At 45.9% G+C, this 19,181-nt stretch overlaps 1 protein-coding gene across 40 annotated transcripts in view; it reads left to right on the forward strand.

The window, feature by feature from the left end:
• The window catches only part of FNBP1 (formin binding protein 1), a 161,463-nt gene that overhangs the window by 130,791 nt on the left and 11,491 nt on the right, over positions 1-19,181 (forward strand). For 14 of the 40 annotated variants that reach the window (XR_010119933.1, XR_010119934.1, XR_010119938.1 and 11 more), the window contains 4 exons: positions 8,605-8,714; positions 14,913-15,045; positions 17,364-17,485; positions 17,805-17,941. Coding sequence is in view for 27 of the 40 variants with exons in the window: in XM_063635840.1 (XP_063491910.1) it covers positions 8,605-8,714; positions 14,913-15,045; positions 17,364-17,485; positions 17,805-17,941 (502 nt within the window). In the remaining 13 variants the exon portion in view is untranslated. Of the gene's footprint in view, positions 1-1,712; positions 1,728-8,604; positions 8,715-14,912; positions 15,046-17,363; positions 17,486-17,801; positions 17,942-19,181 lie in introns of all 40 variants that reach the window. The other 26 variants (XR_010119937.1, XR_010119935.1, XR_010119936.1 and 23 more) reach the window with 3 other exon arrangements.

Consider the following 19,181-nt stretch of genomic DNA (forward strand, 5'->3'; position numbering starts at 1 on the left):
TATTTTTTATTTACAAAGAAGTGTCAACTTTGAATCAATCTTAAATTAAGAATTAGTTTTTTAGGCTGCGTGTGGTGGCTCACACCTGTGATCCCAGCACTTTGGAAGGCTGAGGTGGGTGGATCATTTGAGCTCAGGAGTTCGATATCAACCTGGGCAACGTGGTGAAACCCCCATCTCTACCAAAAAATACAGAACTTAGCCAGACATGGTGGCACGTACCTGTAGTCCCAGCTACTAAGGAGGCTGAGGTGCGAGGATCACTTGAGCTCTAGAGGTTGAGGCTTCAGTGAGCTGGGATTGTGCCACTGTACAACCTGCCCTGTCTCCAAAAACAAAACCAAAAATCAGCAAATTGATAAGTAAATAAATACTTTAAAAAGAGCAGTCACAGCCAGGCTTGGTAGCTCACGCCTATAATCCCAGCATTTTGGGAGGCAGGCGGATCACAAGGTCAGGAGTTTGAGCCCAGCCTGACCAACAAGGCAAAACCCCATCTCTACTAAAAATACAAAAAATTAGCTGGGCGTGGTGGCGGGCACCTGTAATCCCAGCTACTCAGGAGGCTGAAGCAGGAAGATGCTTGAACCTGGGAGTCAGAGGTGGCAGTGAGCTGAGATTGCGCCACTGCACTCCAGCCTGGGCGATAGTGCAAGACACCGTCTCAAAAAAGAGCAGTCACAGTGGATAATTCTCCAAATACCTAACCCCTATGGACAGGGCTTAGAGTTTCACAGAAAGCCTCAGCAGACACCCTCCATGGAGCAAGGGGTGGCACACACTTCTCGGGTGGGAGAGAATGTTGTCCTCTAGACTGGCTGCGAGAGGCATTCCGGGTCCTGCAGGTAGTTTCTTAGAGCAACGCTAGTCAGCCCTTTGTTACCAATTCACCAATTTCAGACTTTGCCTTCATGTCAATGTTTATATTTATTAAAGCTCCTTAAGATTAAAATATTACTTTCCTGTCATGGAAGTAATTGGTGTTCAGATTTGTTTTAGTCTGTGTAAAACTTTCCATGGGAAATTTGGAGAACAAAAGGTTGTGTGGTTATATTTTTTCTTTCTTTTTTTTTTTTGAGATGGAGTTTCGCTCTTGCTGCCCAGGCTGGAGTGCAATGCGTGACCTCAGCTCACTGCAACCTCCGCCTGCCAGGTTCAAACGATTCTCCTGCCTCAGCCTCCTGGATAGCTGGGATTACAGGTGTGAACCACCACGCCCGGCTACTATTGTATTTTTGGTAGAGACAGGGTTTCTCCATGTTGGCCAGGCTGGTCTCAAACTCCTGACCTTAGGTGATCCACCTGCCTCAGCCTCCCAAAGTGCTGGGATTACAGGCGTAAGCCACTGCACCTGGCCCTGTATTTTTTCTTTGATAGTCATTATGTGTCACTGACTATAAGCTTACTTTAATTTACATCTAGGCTGAGGTGGCCAATACAGGCCTGTAACAGAAACCCTCCTTTTCTATCTGATCTTTGGCTCTGGCAATGTGGAGCCTAAGAAAAATTTTATTAGGAAGCAGCCCTTCTTGTGAACTTTTGCACAGATCTGCTACGAGTCATTTTTATAAATCAGCGGGTAGACGTGTGTGTTATTTTAATATGGCGGAACTGACCAAGTTCCTCTTCTTCTGATGTGTTGTTGTTTTTTTTTCTCTTTCTCTCTCTCTTTCTCTCTATTTTTCCCATACCTCTCCAATTTTTACATGAAGCTTTCTCTCAAGCTGGTAAGCACAATTGTTCCATGCATGTCCTGAGTCTAATCAGGTTTTCTGGCGTGTCTTTTACGAATGCTATGCCATGCACAACATACCTTCAAAGTTAACTTGGTTTGTGTTTCTCTTACGTGTGCTTTTGTTGGTGTTTCCTTATTAGACTTCTTGGATACAAAGGTCCAGAATCTAATAGAGGTGATCTTAATCTTTTCAAGTTGCTAAGAAAATTAACATTTAACTCACAACTTGGTGTTATTACTGGGGCCTTAAGAGGAGGACAAATGTTAATAAAGTGCCTATATAAATATGAACGTAAAGGCCGGGCGCAGTGGCTCACGCCTGTAATCCTAGCACTTTGGGAGGCCAAGGCGGGTGGATTACCTGAGCTCAGGAGTTCAAGACCAGCCCGGGCAACACGGTGAAACGCCGTCTCTATGAAAAAACAAAAAATTAGCCGGGCGTGGCAGCGTGCGCCTGTAGTCCCAGCTACTCGGGAGGCCGAGGCAGAGAACTGCTTGAACCCGGGAGGTGAAGGGTGCAGTGAGCCGAGATTGTACACTGGACTCCAGCCTGGGTGACAGAGCAAGACTCCGTCTCCAAATATATATATATATGAACGTAAATATTAAATCTTGGGGGGTGTCTGTTGGATCATTTTGAATAAAAGTAAATTTAATAGCTGAAAAATGTTCCTATTTGAGAACCATAGAAGTAGGTGAAAAAATCTGGGGGCCTGGAGGAGCTGTGCAGGAATGATCCCAGCCAGCAGCTGCTACCCAGGTTTGAGGCCACTGTGGGAATGGAAGACTGTGGAATCTTTATGGCGTGACGTAGATATGTTGGTGCCTTGTGCATAGCTGATTCAAGAGGCCACAAGATGATTTCATGGATAGTGAAAAGAGCCTCCTGAGCCTTTTTAGAATTATTCACTCAGTGTTTTTTGTCGTTTCTACTTAATTGTATATGCCTAGTCAACAGTCAAACTAATCATTAAATTTATTAAAAGTAACTAACATAACCTATAACTATACTTCAAATATGTATAATAGTTTCATAGTCTTCTCAAGCTCCACAGCTAAGAGTATCCTAAAATAATGGACAGTGACCAACTGTGACAGTTCAACTAGGAGTAAGATCAGTACTATAAGCACACTATTGATAACCCAGGTTAGTATTTTATGGTGATATATATATATAGACGTGTGTATGTATACACATGTATGTATATACATAATTTTTTCAACATGACTCAGTATTTGGTAATGGACCCAACCTTAAAGAGTATTTTATTAAATTAAACATTTCTTAGGCTGTGAAATAAAATCCTAAGAAGAGTCTTTGATTAAGGTCTCTACGTGAAGGAAAGAGATCTAGATACGTAAATGAACTACAAGTTCATCCGCAGTATGAGCTTGGGAGAAACTGGATCTATTGACTAGGAGGCCTTCTCAGCTGCCAGGGTTTCCTTATTTCCCTTTATTCATTGTTTTTCTGGGTGCTAGGAGCAAAAGAATATTTTTAGGCAGTCTTTCTGTTTGAAATACAAATTATTTTACCAACTTGGTATTGAATTGTTGCTTTATACCATTACTTTGAAGGCAGCAAAGAAGTGAAGTGCTGGCTGGGCACAGTGGTTCGTGTCTGGAATCCCAGTGCTTTGGAAGGTTGAGGCAGGAAGATTGCCTGAGCCCAGGAGTTCAAGGTTGCAGTGAGCTATCATTGCGCCACTGCACTCCAGCCTGGGTGACAGAGTGAGACCATGTCTCAAAAAAAAAAAAGACAAAAGAAAAAAGATGTGGGACCAGGTGTGGTGGCTCACGCCTGTAATCTCTGCATTTTGGGAGGTGGGGCAGGCGGATCACTTGCACCCACGAGTTCTAGAGCAGCCTGAGCAGCATGGTGAAACCTGACTCTACAAAAAAATACACAAATTAGCGGGGCATGGTGGTCTGTGCCTGTGGTCCCAGCCATACTGGAGGCTGAGGCAGGAGGATTGATTGAGCCCAGGAGGTCGAGGCTGCTCCAGCCTTGGGTGATAGAATGAAACCCTGTCTCAAAAAAAAACTATAAAACAAAACAAAACAAAAACCCCAAAATCTGAAGAGGTAGTATTACACGGAGCTTGTGCTCTTTTGGGGTGGGGGGAAGTTGTCAACAAGCAAGGGTTTGATTTTTTTTCTTTCAGGAGACAGTCTTGCTCTGTCCCCCAGGCTGGAGTGCAGTGGTGCGATCTCAGCTCCCTGCAACCTCCACCTCCTGGGTTCAAGCGATTCTCATGCCTCAGCCTCTCAAGTAGCTGGGATTATAGGGGCGTGCCATCACACCCGGCTAATTTTTGTATTTTTAGTAGAGATGGGGTTTCACCATGCTGGCCAGGCTGATCTCAAGCTCCTGACCTCAGGTGATCCGCCCACCTCAGCCTCCCACAGTGCTGGGATTACATGCGTGAGCCACCAGGCCCGGCCAGGTTTGATTTCATTAGTACATAGAACAAGGTTCTCTTACAGAACTCCAGCCACTTAAAACATAGGTACATGTATATGACCCTCTCTTCCCATACCAACTCCTCCTGTTATGGCCTGTCTTTGTTGTTTTCTTATCTATTTATAAGTCATCAGTACAGTGTGTTTTACTGATAGATTTCTTTGCACCTGTTTATACACCTGCACAGAGGCTAAAGCTGTTGTCCAATGTGGTAGCCACTTACCACATGCGGCTATTGAGTTTTTTGTTTTTGTTTTTGTTTTGAGATGGAGTCTCGCTCTGTCACCGAGGATGGAGTGCAGTGGCATGATCCTGGCTCACTGCATCCTCCGCCTTCTGGGTTGAAGCGTTTCTCCTGATTCAGCCTCCCGAGTAGCTGGGATTACAGGCATCTGCCATCATGCCTGGCTAATTTTTGTATTTTTGTAGCGACGGGGTTTCACCATGTTGGCCAGGCTGGTCTTGAACTCCTGACCTCAGGTGATCCGCCCACCTTGGCCTCCCAAAGTGCTGGGATTACAGGTGTGAGCCACCACACCCAGCCGCTATTGAGTTTTAATTAATTAAAATTAAATAAATTTTTAAAAATTCAGTTCCACAATTTCACCAGCCACATTTCAGATGCTTCACAGCCACACATGGCTTCTGTGTTGGAAAGCGCGGCCATGGAACATTGCCATCACTGTAGAAAGTTCTGTTGGACTCACAGCACATAGCAAGGCTCAGCACATATTAATGAGGTGAATGTTGACCACTTGCCAGATTTCGTGACTTTTTTTTTTTTTTTTTTTTTGAGATGGAGTTTCGCTCATATTGCCCAGGCTGGAGTGCGCAGTGGCGCAATCTCAGCTCACCACAACCTCCACCTCCTGGGTTCAAGCGATTTTCCTGCCTCAGCCTCCCGAGTAGCTGGGATTACAGATGGGCGCCACCATGCCTGGCTAATTTTGTATTTTTAGTAGAGACGGGGTTTTTCCATGTTGGCCAGGCTGGTCTCAAACTCCCGAACTCAGGTGATCCACCTGCCTCGGCCTCCCAAAGTGCCAAGATTACAGGCATGAGCTACCACGCCTGGCCTAGATTTCCTGATTTCTGAAGCAGTGTATCTTAACATTGTGTTTTGTTGTATTCCAGCTTTTAAAAAATTCTCAGTTCTGGAAAACATGCTCGTTTGATAAAATTCAAACCGTTTTTCCTCTGCTGTTCCACTATGACAATCAACACAGAAGATTTCTGTGACCAAATATGTGGAGGTTTCCCCTATATATCAAGCAGCGGACACTAGCTGGGTGTCCTTTAATTCAATTCCATTCTGATGCCATCTACCTGGAGATAGTGGCTGATCCTGAGGGTTAAGGGCTCAGTCCCGCAGGGCCGCCCCTCCTTCCCACCAGTTGCAAGTCCAGGCTTCCAGAACTTCTGATGGACTAGCTTCAAGTTGGGGTTCCCATGACCCCCTCTTTGGGTTCAATTAATTTGCAGGAGCAGTTCACAGAACTCAGGGAAACACTTATTTTTACTGGTTTGTTTTTGGGTTTTTTTTTCTTTTTTTTTTTTTTGAGACAGAGTCTCACCCGTCGCCCAGGCTGGAGTATAATGGCGTGATCTTGGCTCACCACAACCTCCTCCTCCCAGGTTCAAGCAATTCTCCTGCCTCAGCCTCCTGAGTAGCTGGAACTACAGGCGCCTGCCACCACGCTCGGCTAATTTTTTGTGTCTTTAGTCGAGACAGGGTTTCTCTATGTTGGCCTGCCTCAGCCTCCCAAAGTGCTGGGATTACAGGCGTAAGCCACTGCGCCTGACCACCACATTTACTGGTTTATTACAAAGGATATTATAAAAGATACAGATGAAGAGATGCTTAGGGCGAGGTATGGGGGAGGGGGCACAGAGCGTCCATGCCCTCCCGGGGCAGCCACTCCCTAGGAATCTCCCCAAAAACTCTGTCCTCTTGGGCCTTTTATGAGACTTCATCAGATAGACATGATTGAAGCATGGACAACCATGTGGAAATGAGATTGGTCGGAAAGGGCCTGATCGCATCCTGATGGATCAGGTAGGGACACCCAGCAGGGCCTGTCTGTGCAGATTCTTGTTGGCCTCCCTGTGCAGCCTTCCTTCCTTCAGGGTATGGGGCAGGATCCTCATGAAGTCTCTTGAATGAGGATCATATGGCCGCAATCAGAGTGGAGGTCAGATAGAGAGATCCTGTTTTCTGAGGTCGAAAGTGCTCTGATATTTTAACAAAAGACTGTAGCAAGAGGCCGCGCGTGGTGGCTCATTCCTGTAATCCCAGGACTTTGGGAGGCCGAGGTGGGCAGATCGCCTGAGGTCGGGAGTTCGAGACCAGCCTGACCAACGTGGTGAACTCCATAATCCACAATAATCCAGTTTCCAAATAAATATTGTAGCGCCATAGTATATGGAAAACAAGTCTTTATTCTTGTGTTAAAGGTTAGTTTTGCTTCATCTTAGATTTAGAGTCAAATTAAACGTCTTTGGTTTGCTATTAGGAATAGTCACTTCCATTCTGGTTTCACTCAACTCTTTAACACACACACACACACATTAGAGAGTCACTCAGTGTGTCTGATGATTGTGTCTTTGAGAACATTAGCTGAAAGGTCTTTGCGTGGCCTTTTGTGGTCAACTATTTGCTGAATCACACACTTCCCAGCACATCACCCTGGCATTTTATCATAATCAGCCTAGGAACCCAGTCACAAGCCCCCATGTAAGCTGCTTGGCAAATGCAACTTGCTTCTGGAATTACATTAACTGGGTCTCTTCTTTCTACCCTGCCCCAAGCCTGCCTTGCCCTTGTTTCAAAAGAATTGAGGGTTTAAAGTAAAATCTCTTTTCTAAATGCCCTGGCTTATCCCTAGTTATTTGAAGAAATTTCTCTCTCCCTTTTTTTTTTTTTTTGAGATGGAGTCTCGCAGTGTCGCCCGGGCTGGAGTACAGTGGCACGATCTCGGCTCACTGCAACCTCCGCTTCCCGGGTTCAAGCGATTCTCCTGCCTCAGCCTCCCAAGTAGCTGGGATTACAGGCGCCCGCCACCACACCCAGCTAATTTTTTATATTTTTAGTAGAGACGGAGTTTCACTTTGTTGGCCAGGCTGGTCCCAAACTCCTGACCTCATGATTCACCCACCTCGGCCTCCCAAAGTGCTGGGATTACAGGCATGAGCCACCGCGCCCGGCACGAAATTTCTCTCTCTTTATGAACATAGCCTCACTTAAGTAAAGCACTTGACACCACAATGTAGCCATAGCTTTCTAACAAGTAAGCATATGTCAAAGCCTGAAACTGTTGATACTTTCTCCTTAAAGCTCATGCACAGAGTACAGAGAGCAGTTGCTTTTGAAAAGGGAATCAAGATATCAAAATACAGTTCTTCTGACATTAAAAACCACGGAGATGAGTTTCATACACTGTGGAAAACTGATTTTGAGGTCAGGGAGGGCATTCTCTCTCAACTCTGAGAGGCTTCCTAAAGGTGCCTAAAAGAAGTCGCTAGGCTGGGCGTGGCGGCTCAGGCCTGTAATCCCAGCACTTTGGGAGGCCAAGGTGGGCAGATCACCTGAAGTCAAGAGTTAGTGACTGTGGAAAATTAGCCGGGCGTGGTGGCACGTGCCTGTAATCCTAGCTACTCAGGAGGCTGAGGCAGGAGAATCGCTTGAACCTGGGTGGCAAAGGTTGCAGTGAGCTGAGATCGCACCACTGCACTCCAGCCTGGGCAACAGAGTGAGACTCCATCTCAAGGAAAAAAAAAAGTAACCGGACTTTTAGAGGCAGCAGAGGGAGGCGTGCATGGGGTGAGGAGAAGAGATTTTTTTTTTTAATGTTCTTTTTCACCCACATTCTCTGAGGAATGTGGTGTCCCGTCTGTCACTTTACAGGGGTGGAGACTTTTGGCCTCAGCCTGTGTGAAGAGACTGGCAGGAATACTCAACACTAGGGAAAAGGCAGCAGCTAGGCGGGCAGTGGTTGATGGGGTTTATATTAAGGAAACATAAATTTCATTAACACTTCAGTGTTGCCACTGACATTGATGGTAACACTCGGTAGGAAAATGAAGAAGACTGTCTCAAAATGTGTTGTTCATGGATTCTCCCTAGAGTCAGAAGTATCTCTTACTCTGCTTTCCTATAGCGTTGCTCACTGCTTTTTCCGGGGTGTTCTGGCCAGCATCCATGGAACTGGGAATGGTTTATGGGACTTAGGCAGTTTGCATGCATCGATTTTTGCATCTCGGCTGGGTGTAGTGGGAAAGAGCTTAGTCTATTTCATGAAGCCACATGCAGATGTCTGCACCCCCCATGGCTGCAGGCTTTGCTTTCAGCCTTCTTTCAAGGAAAGCCTGGGGCTTTCTGGTTTCTCATTTATATTTGTGTCTGCAGGGTGCAACACCAGAGGATTTCAGCAACCTCCCACCTGAACAAAGAAGGAAAAAGCTGCAGCAGAAAGTCGATGAGTTAAATAAAGAAATTCAAAAGGAGATGGATCAAAGGTATAGTGCATCAATATGACTTATTAAGAAATTCAAGGCCGGGCGCAGTGGCTCACAACCTGTAATCCCAGCACTTTGGGAGGCTGAGGTGGGTGGATCACCTGAGGTCAAGAGATTGAGACCATCCTGGCCAACATGGTGAAACCCCGTCTCTACTAAAAATATAAAAACTAGCCTGGTGTAGTGGCACCCATCTGTAGTCCCAGTTACTCAGGAGGCTGAGGCAGGAGAATTGCTTGAACTTGGGAGGCAGAGGTTGCAGTGAGCCAAAATCATGCCATTGCACTCCGGCCTGGGCAACAAAGCAAGACTCTGTCTCAAAAAAATAAAAATTAAAAATAATTAAAAATAAAATAAAAATTAAAAGAAATTCAAGTTCAGGCTGGGTGTGGTGGCTCACGCCTGTAATCCCAGCACTTTGGGAGGCTGAGGCAGGAAGATCGCTTGAGTCTGGGAGTTCAAGACCACCCCAGGCAACATAGCAAACCCCTAAAAAAAAAAAAAAAAAGGAAAAACTAACCAGGCATGATGGTGTGCACCTGTAGTCCCAGCTATTTGGGAGGCTGAAGTGGGAGGATCACCTGAGCCCAGGAGGTCCTGGCTGCAGTGAGCCATGATCCTGCCACTGCACTCCAGCCTGGGCAACAGAGTGAGACCCTATCTCAAAAAAAAGAAAAAAGAGAGAGAGAGAGACCAGCCTCGGCAACATAGTGAGACCCCTATCTCTACAAAAATAAACAAAAGTAGCTGGGTGTGATGGCACACCTGTAGTCCCAGCTACTTGGGAGGCTGAGGTGGGGAGAATTGCTTTAGCCTGGGAGGTGGAGGCTGCAGTGAACTATTTGCTTAAGAATCAAAACCTGGTCGGGCGCGGTGGCTCGCGCCTGTAATCCCAGCACTTCGGGAGGCTGAGGTGGGTGGATCACAAGGTTAGGAGATCAAGACCATCCTTGCTAACACGGTGAAACCCCGTCTCTACTAAAAATACAAAAAATTAGCCAGCATGGTGGCGGGCGCCTGTAGTCCCAGCTACTTGGGAGGCTGAGGCAGGAGAATGGCATGAACCCGGGAGGCGGAGCTTGCAGTGAGCCAAGATTGCGCCACTGTACTCCAGCCTGGGCGACAGAGCAAGACTCCATCTCAAAAAAAAAAAAAAAAAAAAAAAAAAGAATCAAAACCCATTTGCTATAAAGCAGAGATATGCCATAGAGGAGGAGGGCCTCTGTGAAGGGAAGGTGCATTCATTAAAACAGCTGTAGGAAAAGCAAATCAAACAACACACACACACACACACACACACACACACACACCCTCACTCCTAGCAAGAGCTAAGGATCTGTCTCAAGAGGAATACCACTGCATTCCAGCCTGGGCAACAGAGCAAGACCCCGTCTCCAAGAAAAAAGCACAAAGTAGGATGATAGATGTTAAATACCAAGCACTCCAGATACCCTGGGGTCAAATCTGGCTCTACCTCTTACTACTGCTGATGTCTCAGTGTCCATAACATGCTTGGAACCGTGCCTGGCACATAAGTGTCTGTGAAATAAAATGAATCATTATGTTAAAGGTAAACAAACTACGTGTTTCAATTAAAAGATACTCTCAGAATGGACCAAAAAATTAAAAACCCAATACACAAAGCGATGTATGCTATCTGCAAAAGACACATCTAACTTATAAGCGCTAGAAATGTAGAAGTAAAAAAATGGAAGAGAAGATATGCCATGCAAGGGCCAGTCAAAAAGAAACTGGTGTGACAAGGCTGGCTTTTGGGCTGAATAAAAAGAAACAAAGAAAAAAAAAAAGTGCTCGGGCCAGGCACGGTGGCTCACGCCTGTAATCCCAGCACTTTTGGAGGCCAAGGCAGGCAGATCACGAGGTCAGGAGATCGAGACCATCCTGGCCAACATGGTGAAACCCCATCTCTACTAAAAATACAAAAATTAGCTGGGAGTGGTGGTGCATGCCTGTAATCCCAGCTACTAGGGAGGCTGAGGCAGGAGAATCCCTTCAACCAGGGAGTCGGAGGTTGCAGTGAGCTGAGATTGTGCCACTGCACTCCAGCCTGGAGACAGAGTGAGACTCTGTCTCAAAAAAAAAAAAAAAAAAAAAGTGCTCAAAGTTAGTATAGAAGATTTAAATTATACATTTAGTAGCATCGACCTAATACATAAACATCTAACAACTGCAGGGCACACAGTGTATTAGCCCATTCTCGTGCTGCTACTAAAGACATATTTGAGGCTGAGTAATTTATAAAGAAAAAGAGGTTTAATGGACTCATGGTTCCACATGGATAGGGAGGCCTCACAATCATGGCAGAAGGCAAAGGAGAAGCAAAGGCATGTCTTACATGCCAGCACGCAGGAGAGCTTGTGCAAGGGAACTGCCCTTTATAAAACCATCAGAGCTTGTGAGACTCACTATTACAAAAGCAGCCTGGGAAAAACCACCCCCATTATTCAATTACCTCCCTCTGGGTCCCTCCCATGACACATGGGGATTATGGGAGCTACAATTCAAGATGAGATTTGGGCTGGGGCACAGCCAAACCGTATCAACACTCTTTTCAAGCCCACATAAGAACATTTTCAGAATTGAGTATATCTTGGTTTCACAAAGCAAATCTCAACTAGTATCAAAGGAAATATATCATTCAAGCTATATTATCTATACTCTGCAGTTAAGCTGGATACCAATAACAAATGTTAAGAAATTGGCCAGGCGCGGTGGCTCATGCCTGTAATCCCAGCACTTTGGGAGGCCAAGGTGGGCGGATCACCTGGGGTCGGGAGTTTGAGACCAGCCTGACCAACATGGAGAAACCCCATCTCTACTAAAAATACAAAATTAGCCAGGTGTGGTGGCACATGTCTGTAATCCCAGCTACTCAGGAGGATGAGGCAGGAGAGTCGCTTGAACCCAGGAGGCAGAGGTTGCAGTGAGCTGAGATCACGTCATTGCATTCCAGCCTGGGCAACGAGCAAAACTCAGTCTCAAAAAAAAAAAAAAAAAGAAAGAAATATGCCTTTAAATAAGCCAAAAACTAAACAAAAAATCATAGTAGCTACTAGAAAGTATATGAAATAGAATTGAACTTTAACATACGTTCTATATATAGTTTGTGGAATGTCATTAAAGCCATGCTTATAAAGAGATTTATTGCTGTGAATGCATATTAAAAACAGAGAGGTAAATATCAGTGAGCCTTAGCTCACTTAGATCCTCACTTAGGATCTATCTCAAGAAGTTAGAAAAAGAACAGCAAATTGGCCAGGCACGGTGGCTCAAGCCTGTAATCCTAGCACTTTGGGAGGCCGAGGCGGGTGGATCACGAGGTCAGGAGATCGAGACCATCCTGGCTAACACGGTGAAACCCCGTCTCTACTAAATATACAAAAAAAATTACCAGGGCGTTGTGGTGGGCGCCTGTAGTCCCAGCTACTTGGGAGGCTGAGGCAGGAGAATGGCGTGAACCCAGGGGGCGGAGCTTGCAGCGAGCGGAGATCCCGCCATTGCACTCCAGCCTGGGGGACAGAGCGAGACTCCGTCTCAAAAAAAAAAAAAAAAGAAAAGAAAAAGAACAGCAAATTAAGCCCAAAGGAAACAGAAGCGGCTGGGCATGGTGGCTCATGCCTGGAATCCCAGCACTTTGGGAGACTGAGGTGGGTGGATCATCTGAGGTCAGGAGTTCAAGACCAGCTTGGCCAACATGGCAAAACCCTGTTTCTACTAAAAATACAAAAATTAGCCGGGCATGATGGGATGCCTGTAGTCCCAGCTACTCAGGAGGCTGAGGCAGGAGAATCGCTTGAACCTGGGAGGCAGAGGGTGCGGTGAGCCGAGATCGTGCCACTGCATTCCAGCCTAGGCAACAGAGTAAGACCCTATCTCAAAAATAATTAACAAAATATATATATATACACAATTCAACAGATCCAAAAGTTCTTCCTTAAAAAGATCAACAAAGTTGATAAACATGTGGAAAGATTGATTAGGAAAGACTGGGAGGAGAGGAGCTAAAGATAATGGATGTAGACAGCTCTGTTGAGGACTTTTGCTGAGAAATAGGGAGGTAGCGGGAGGTGTGGGCCATGTAGTCAAGAGACGGGTTTCGGAAAGGACATCATAAGGGTGGACAACATTACACTTGGCTTGTAATGTTTGTTATTTGTTAAATAAATAAATGTTTATTTAAACATTTTTAAGAACAAACATTTAACATTATTTAAAAATGTTTAAAAATTATTTATAAACATTATTTTTAAATGTTTATTTAAATATGTATTTATTTAACAAATATTCATTGAGCATCTACTATGTGCCAAGGATGGCCTCGACACTTGGGATCCATCAAGTTAACAATGTAACGTGAGCTCATAGAGCTTCCTCCAAGAGCTTCCATTGTAACAGGAGGAGACAGACAGTGAACAGTAAGCATAATAATAATGAATGACGCATGCTGTGGGAAAGAAGGCAGGAAGGAAATAAGGAAGATAGGAAGGAAGGAAGAGAGGAAAGAAACAAGATAAAGTGGCTGGAAGTCCAAGTGGGTCTCAGCCTCTTAGGTGGAGGGTGGTGAGGACTTGTAGAAGCTGTCTTCCTGTTATTTCTATATTTTTAGTTAAACTATTTCTCATGACTCAGAATGTATCTTTTGGCTTATCTATTGGCCTTGTATTGTATTGTATGGCCTGCTTTGGATTTTCTTTTGCTGACACTCATCAAAGTTGGCTCCTTAACCCTGGCAGTCATTTGCTCTAAATTTTTAACGACTCGAAGCCTACCAAAAGTGCCCTGCAACAAGGGTAAAATTAGTAGAGCTCTTTGGTCTTCAACCCAAACATGCCCTGAACTTCTCTAGCGATGCCTGCCCAGGCTACCATGGGCTGCTTCCAGACATGATTTCAGGAAGGATGTGGGATCCACAGTGTGTAGCTTTAAGGCTCTGTCACTTACCTGTCGTGGATACCAGCTATGGATTCAGTTTCTTAACAGTGGAAATGGGTGTATGTTAACATTTCCAAAGCAATTGACTGTGCTTCTTCGTCAGGTGAGCACACTGCAGCCTGTGAGACCCAGGATGCCACCTGTAGCTTTGGTTTGCATGAAGAATGCACACATGGAAATACTTGGGGTTTTTTGTTTGTTTGTTTTGTTTTGTTTGAGATGGAGTCTTGCTCTGTCACCCAGGCTGGAGTGCAGTGGCTGATCTCAGCTCACTGCAACCTCCACCTCCTGGGTTCAACTGATTCTCCTGCCTCAGCCTCCCAAGTAGCTGGGATTAAAGGGACATACCATCACGCCTGGCTAATTTTTGTATTTTTAGTAGAGATGGGGTTAAACCATGTTGGAAATACTTGGGTTTTGAAGCCAGATTCGGTGGCTCATGCCTGTAATCCCAGCACTTTGGGAGGCCGAGGCAGGTGGATTGCTTGAGGCCAGGAGTTCAAGACCAGCCTGGGCAACATGGCAAAACGCAGTCTCTACCAAAAATACAAAAATTAGCCATTCTCATAACCTGGTCTCAAAAATAAATTAATTAATTAAAATTTTTTAAATTCTTGGCTTTTTTTGTTGTTGTTTTTTTTTAATCTGTGTGGCAAAGGGAAGGGCAGGATTAATTTATGCTTCTCAGTTATTGGGGACAATAAGGAGATAACCATTAGAGAAGGGAACTGAAATTTAAAAATCAGCTTCTTTATTTATAGCCTTTGGTAGCAGAATTCCTACAGAGAATTTCCAGAATGGAAGCTGGCCCAATAGTCCCTTATCCGTACTCTAATCTTCCCACGTTTCTATTCATATGGTTTTCAAAGTGGTAGAATATTGGCTGATAAGAGTAACCTTTGCCGGGTGGCGCGGTAGCTCACGCCTATAATCCCAGCACTTTAGGAGTCTGAGGCAGGCAGATCACCTGAGGTCAGGAGTTCAAGAGCAGCCTGGCCAAGGTGGCAAAACCCCATCTCTACTAAAAATAGAAAAATTAGGTGGGCGTGGTGGCATGCACCTGTAATCCCAGCTATTCTGGAGGCTGAGGCAGCAGAATTGCTTGAACCCTGGAGGTGAAGGTTGCAGTAAGCCGAGATCGCACCATTGCACTCCAGCCTGGGTGACAAGAGTGAAACTCTGTCTAAAAAAAAAAAAAAAAAATTGGAATAACCTTTACAGCGTTCTACTCGTTCTTTCTTTCAGAGATGCCATAACAAAAATGAAAGATGTCTACCTAAAGAATCCTCAGATGGGAGACCCAGCCAGTTTGGATCACAAATTAGCAGAAGTCAGCCAAAATATAGAGAAACTGCGACTAGAGACCCAGAAATTTGAGGTATGAAACTTCTGTTGTGGAAAGCTTTGCTGGAAACGAAGAACAGGTGTTCCTCGGTGTAGAATGGCGTGGGGCCCTGACGATACTCTCACTGGGAGGGACACAGTGGGAATGGCAGGCTGTTTCATGAGTTACGGTCAAAGGAAAAATACGCTCTTTGCCGTTGAACATTCTGCTTCTCATCATAGCCTATCTTAATCGTGGCTGTAAAGCCTGACAGTGTTTAACGTTGTATTTGTATACAGTGGGGGGTTGGCGGGGTTGTTTTTTAATTTTAGAGACAGGATTTTGCTTTGTTGCCCAGGCTGGAGTACAGTGGCATGATTATAGTTCACTGCAGCCTTGATCTCCTTGGCTCAGCCTCTGAGGAGCTGGGATTACAGGCACATGTCACCATACCTGGCTAAGTTTTATTTTTCAATTTTTTATTTGTTTTAGAGTCGGGGTCTTGCTCTGTTGCACAGACTGGTCTTGAACTCCTGGCCTTAAGCCATCCTCCCACCTTGGCTTCCCAGAGTGCTGGGATTATAGCTGTGAGCCGCTGTGAGCCACTGTGCCTGGCCAGTATTTTTTGTACTTTAAGTTATTCTGCTTCATTTCGTGGTAATAAAATTAGGAGTATAGGGCGATCCATTATCCCAGTGAATCAAAGGAGCAATGAAAAAAATCCCCTGAAATATACAATTGTTCTTTCAGCAGGCCCATTACGGAAAGGGTGTGTGTGAGAACCAGCAGGAAACACAAAGGAGAAACAGGCAGGAAAGATAAATAATCAAAGCTTGAGGGAGGGAGAGGAGCGCTCAAAAGCTGTCAACAAAAGCCTCCTGAACCCACTCTCCACACCACGTTTAAAGACTACAGAGCGTGGAAAAATGCATTAGCAACCGATTCTACCAGTCAGAAGAGATTGTTTCCAGCAATGAAAGGTCAACTATGGCTTTTTTCATTCTTTTTTTTGAGATGAAGTCTCGCCCTGTTGCCCAGGCTGGAGTGTAGTAGCGTGATCTCAGCTCACTGTGACCTGCACTTCCCGGGTTCAAGTGATTCTCCTGCCTCAGCCTCCTGAGTATCTGGGACTACAGGTGTGCACCACCACGCCTGGCTAATTTTTGTATTTTCAGTAGAGACGGGGTTTTGCCATGTTGGCTGGGCTGGTCTCGAACTCCTGACCTCAGATGCTCCACCCGCCTTGGCTTCCCAGAGTGCTGGGATTACAGGCGTGAGCCACCACACCTGACCGGCTTTTTCCATTCTTTTCAGAATCCATCATTAATGTTCATTTGAGCATTTAGAACTTAGAACGGTCCTTTTCTTATTTTTATTTATTTATTTTTTGAGACAGAGTCTCACTCTGTCACCCAAGCTGGAGTGCAGTGGTGCAATCTCGACTCATGGCAACCTCCACCTCCTGAGTTCCAGTGATTCTCGTGCCTCAGCCTCCCGAGTAGCTGGGACTACAGGCATGTGCCACCATGCCCAGCTAATTTTTGTATTTTTAATGGAGACAGGGTTTCACCGGGTTGGCCAGGCTGGTCTCGAACTCCTGACCTCAGGTGATCTGCCCACCTCTCCCAAAGTGCTGGGATTACAGGCGCTCACCACCACCCCCAGCTAATTTTTGTACTTTTAGTAGAGACAGGGTTTCACCATGTTGGCCAGGCTGGTCTCAAACTCCCGACCTCAAGTGATTCACCCGCCTCGGCCTCCCAGAGTGCTGGGATTACAGGCGTGGCCACTGCGCCCGGCCTTCTCATCATTTTTATTCCTTTGACTTCTTTATACTGTTTCAAATGTTGCTGAAGATCATTTTATCTACTTTAAGTACAAGTTTCATTTCTATCAAAAAAAAAAGTTACACTCCTAAAAAATAGGAAGTGTGGCTTTCAAACTGAGTCACTGCTTAAGCATGGCTGTACCTTCAGGTATCACAGGGCGACCTCATGGTCAAGAAGGAACTAGAAGTGACTTATCCAAGATTGCACTGCTGCTTAAAAGCCCAAGGGGATAGCGTAGTCCAGCGTGTTTTCTGCCCCATCGTGGGCAACCACGTAAATATGAGTTTGTTTCTATGTCTCCAACTTCAAGTGAAATGGAAGCAACCGTCCTTCAGTACATTTGAACAGTTGAAGGCAGAAAACGTGGCCATTCTGCCCCCGTGCAGACTTCCTCACATTGGGTAAATGGCCAAGAGCAGCCCCTGAGTTTGGGACCTTAGGACGCTCCAGGCTGGCCCTCAGATGGCCTTTGGGACCTTAGGACACTCTGGTCTGGCCCTCAGATGGCCTTAGGTTGGAGTCTCTCATTGCTTTTGTCTCCAGGCCTGGCTGGCTGAGGTTGAAGGCCGGCTCCCAGCACGCAGCGAGCAAGCGCGCCGGCAGAGCGGACTGTACGACAGCCAGAACCCACCCACGGTCAACAACTGCGCCCAGGACCGCGAGAGGTACAGTATCTGCACAGCGCCTGCCTCTGGCAAAGGAGCCTGTTGGCTTTGTATTTATTTCTAAATTTTGGAATCTGGAACGACCATAAGGCACTTGTTCAATACCAAAATGTCTGTTACGATTGACCTGTCACTTTTCCCATGATGGAGATTTATAATTCCACATGGGTGATCTGAGCCTGCGATGATTTACTGTGGCCTCAGTTACAGCACTCGCTGAGGGGCGGGGTTGCACGCGCTCTCCAGTCGCAAGGACTCAATCTGAGTCCTCCCTGGGGTCAGTCGCTTTAGTTGCTTTGTGTTTTCCTTTCTTGAGCAGCCCAGATGGCAGTTACACAGAGGAGCAGAGTCAGGAGAGTGAGGTGAAGGTGCTGGCCACGGATTTTGACGACGAGTTTGATGATGAGGAGCCCCTCGCTGCCATAGGGACGTGCAAAGCTCTCTACACATTTGAAGGTGACATTTCATGTCTGCTGGATTCCCCTGCCTTTTATAAACCGTAATATCTGAGTCACTCTTCCTTCCTTCCTTCCTTCCTTCCTTGCTTCCTTCCCTTCCTTTCCCCTTCCTTCCTTCCCTTCCCTTCTTTCCCTTCCTTCCTTCCGTTTTTTGATACAAGGTCTCGCTCTCTTGCCCAAGCTAGAGTGTGTTGGTGCAATCATGGCTCACTGCACCCTTGACCTCCTGGGCTCAAGTGATCCTCTGACCTCAGCCTCCTGAGTAGCTGGGACTACAGGCAAGCACTACCATGTCCGGCTCATTTTTGTACTTTTGTACTTTTTGTACTTTTCAGTAGAGACAGGGTCTCACTATGTTGCCCAGGCTGGTGTTGAACTCCTGGATTCAAGCAGTACTCCCGCCTCAGCTTCCCAAAGTGCTGTGATCACAGGTGTGAGCCACTGTGCCTAGCCACACTCTTCTCTTTCTGTGACCAGAACTTTCTTTAGAAGCCTTCCAGATCTGGCCAGGTGCGGTGGCTCACACCTGTAATCCTAGAACTTTGGGAGGCTGAGGCGGGCAGATCACTTGAGGCCAGGAGTTCAAGACCAGCCTCGCCGATATGGTGAAATCCCATCTCTACTAAAAATACAAAAACTAGCTGGGCATGCTGGCAGGTGCCTGTAATCCCAGCTGCTCGGGAGGCTGAGGCACGAGAATCACTTGAACCTGGGAGGCGGAGGTTGCAGTGAGCTGAGATAGCGCCACCGTACTCCAGCCTGGGTGACAGAATGAGACTCTGTCTCAAAAAAAAAAAAAAAAAAAAAAAAAAAAAAGCTGCAGCAGCAGCCTTCCAGATCTTTCTCTACTGTGCTTTTATCCTACTCATGGTATGATTACTATTTGGTTGTATATTTTGACTTTTGGTTCGTATAAGTTAACAGCTTCCAGAGAGCTTGCTTCACTGCAGCGGACGACAGGGAGGATGATCATTTCATCCATTCATTTAATATCTAATATCTATAGCGCTCCTGTCTTGTAAAGGCCCATGAAGTGGGGGGGTGCAGGTCGTATGATATGGCACCTGCCCGGAGGGAAATCAGGCAGACACACTTAAGAAGCGGGCAGCAGTCAGGTGCAGCGGCTCACGCCTGTAATCCCAGCACTTTGGGAGGCTGAGGCAGGCGGATCACGAGGTCAGGAGATCAAGACCATCCTGGTCAACATGGTGAAACCCCATCTCTACTAAAAATACAAA

This window comes from Symphalangus syndactylus, chromosome 3, assembly GCF_028878055.3.
Source record: "Symphalangus syndactylus isolate Jambi chromosome 3, NHGRI_mSymSyn1-v2.1_pri, whole genome shotgun sequence".
Lineage (NCBI taxonomy): Eukaryota > Metazoa > Chordata > Mammalia > Primates > Hylobatidae > Symphalangus > Symphalangus syndactylus.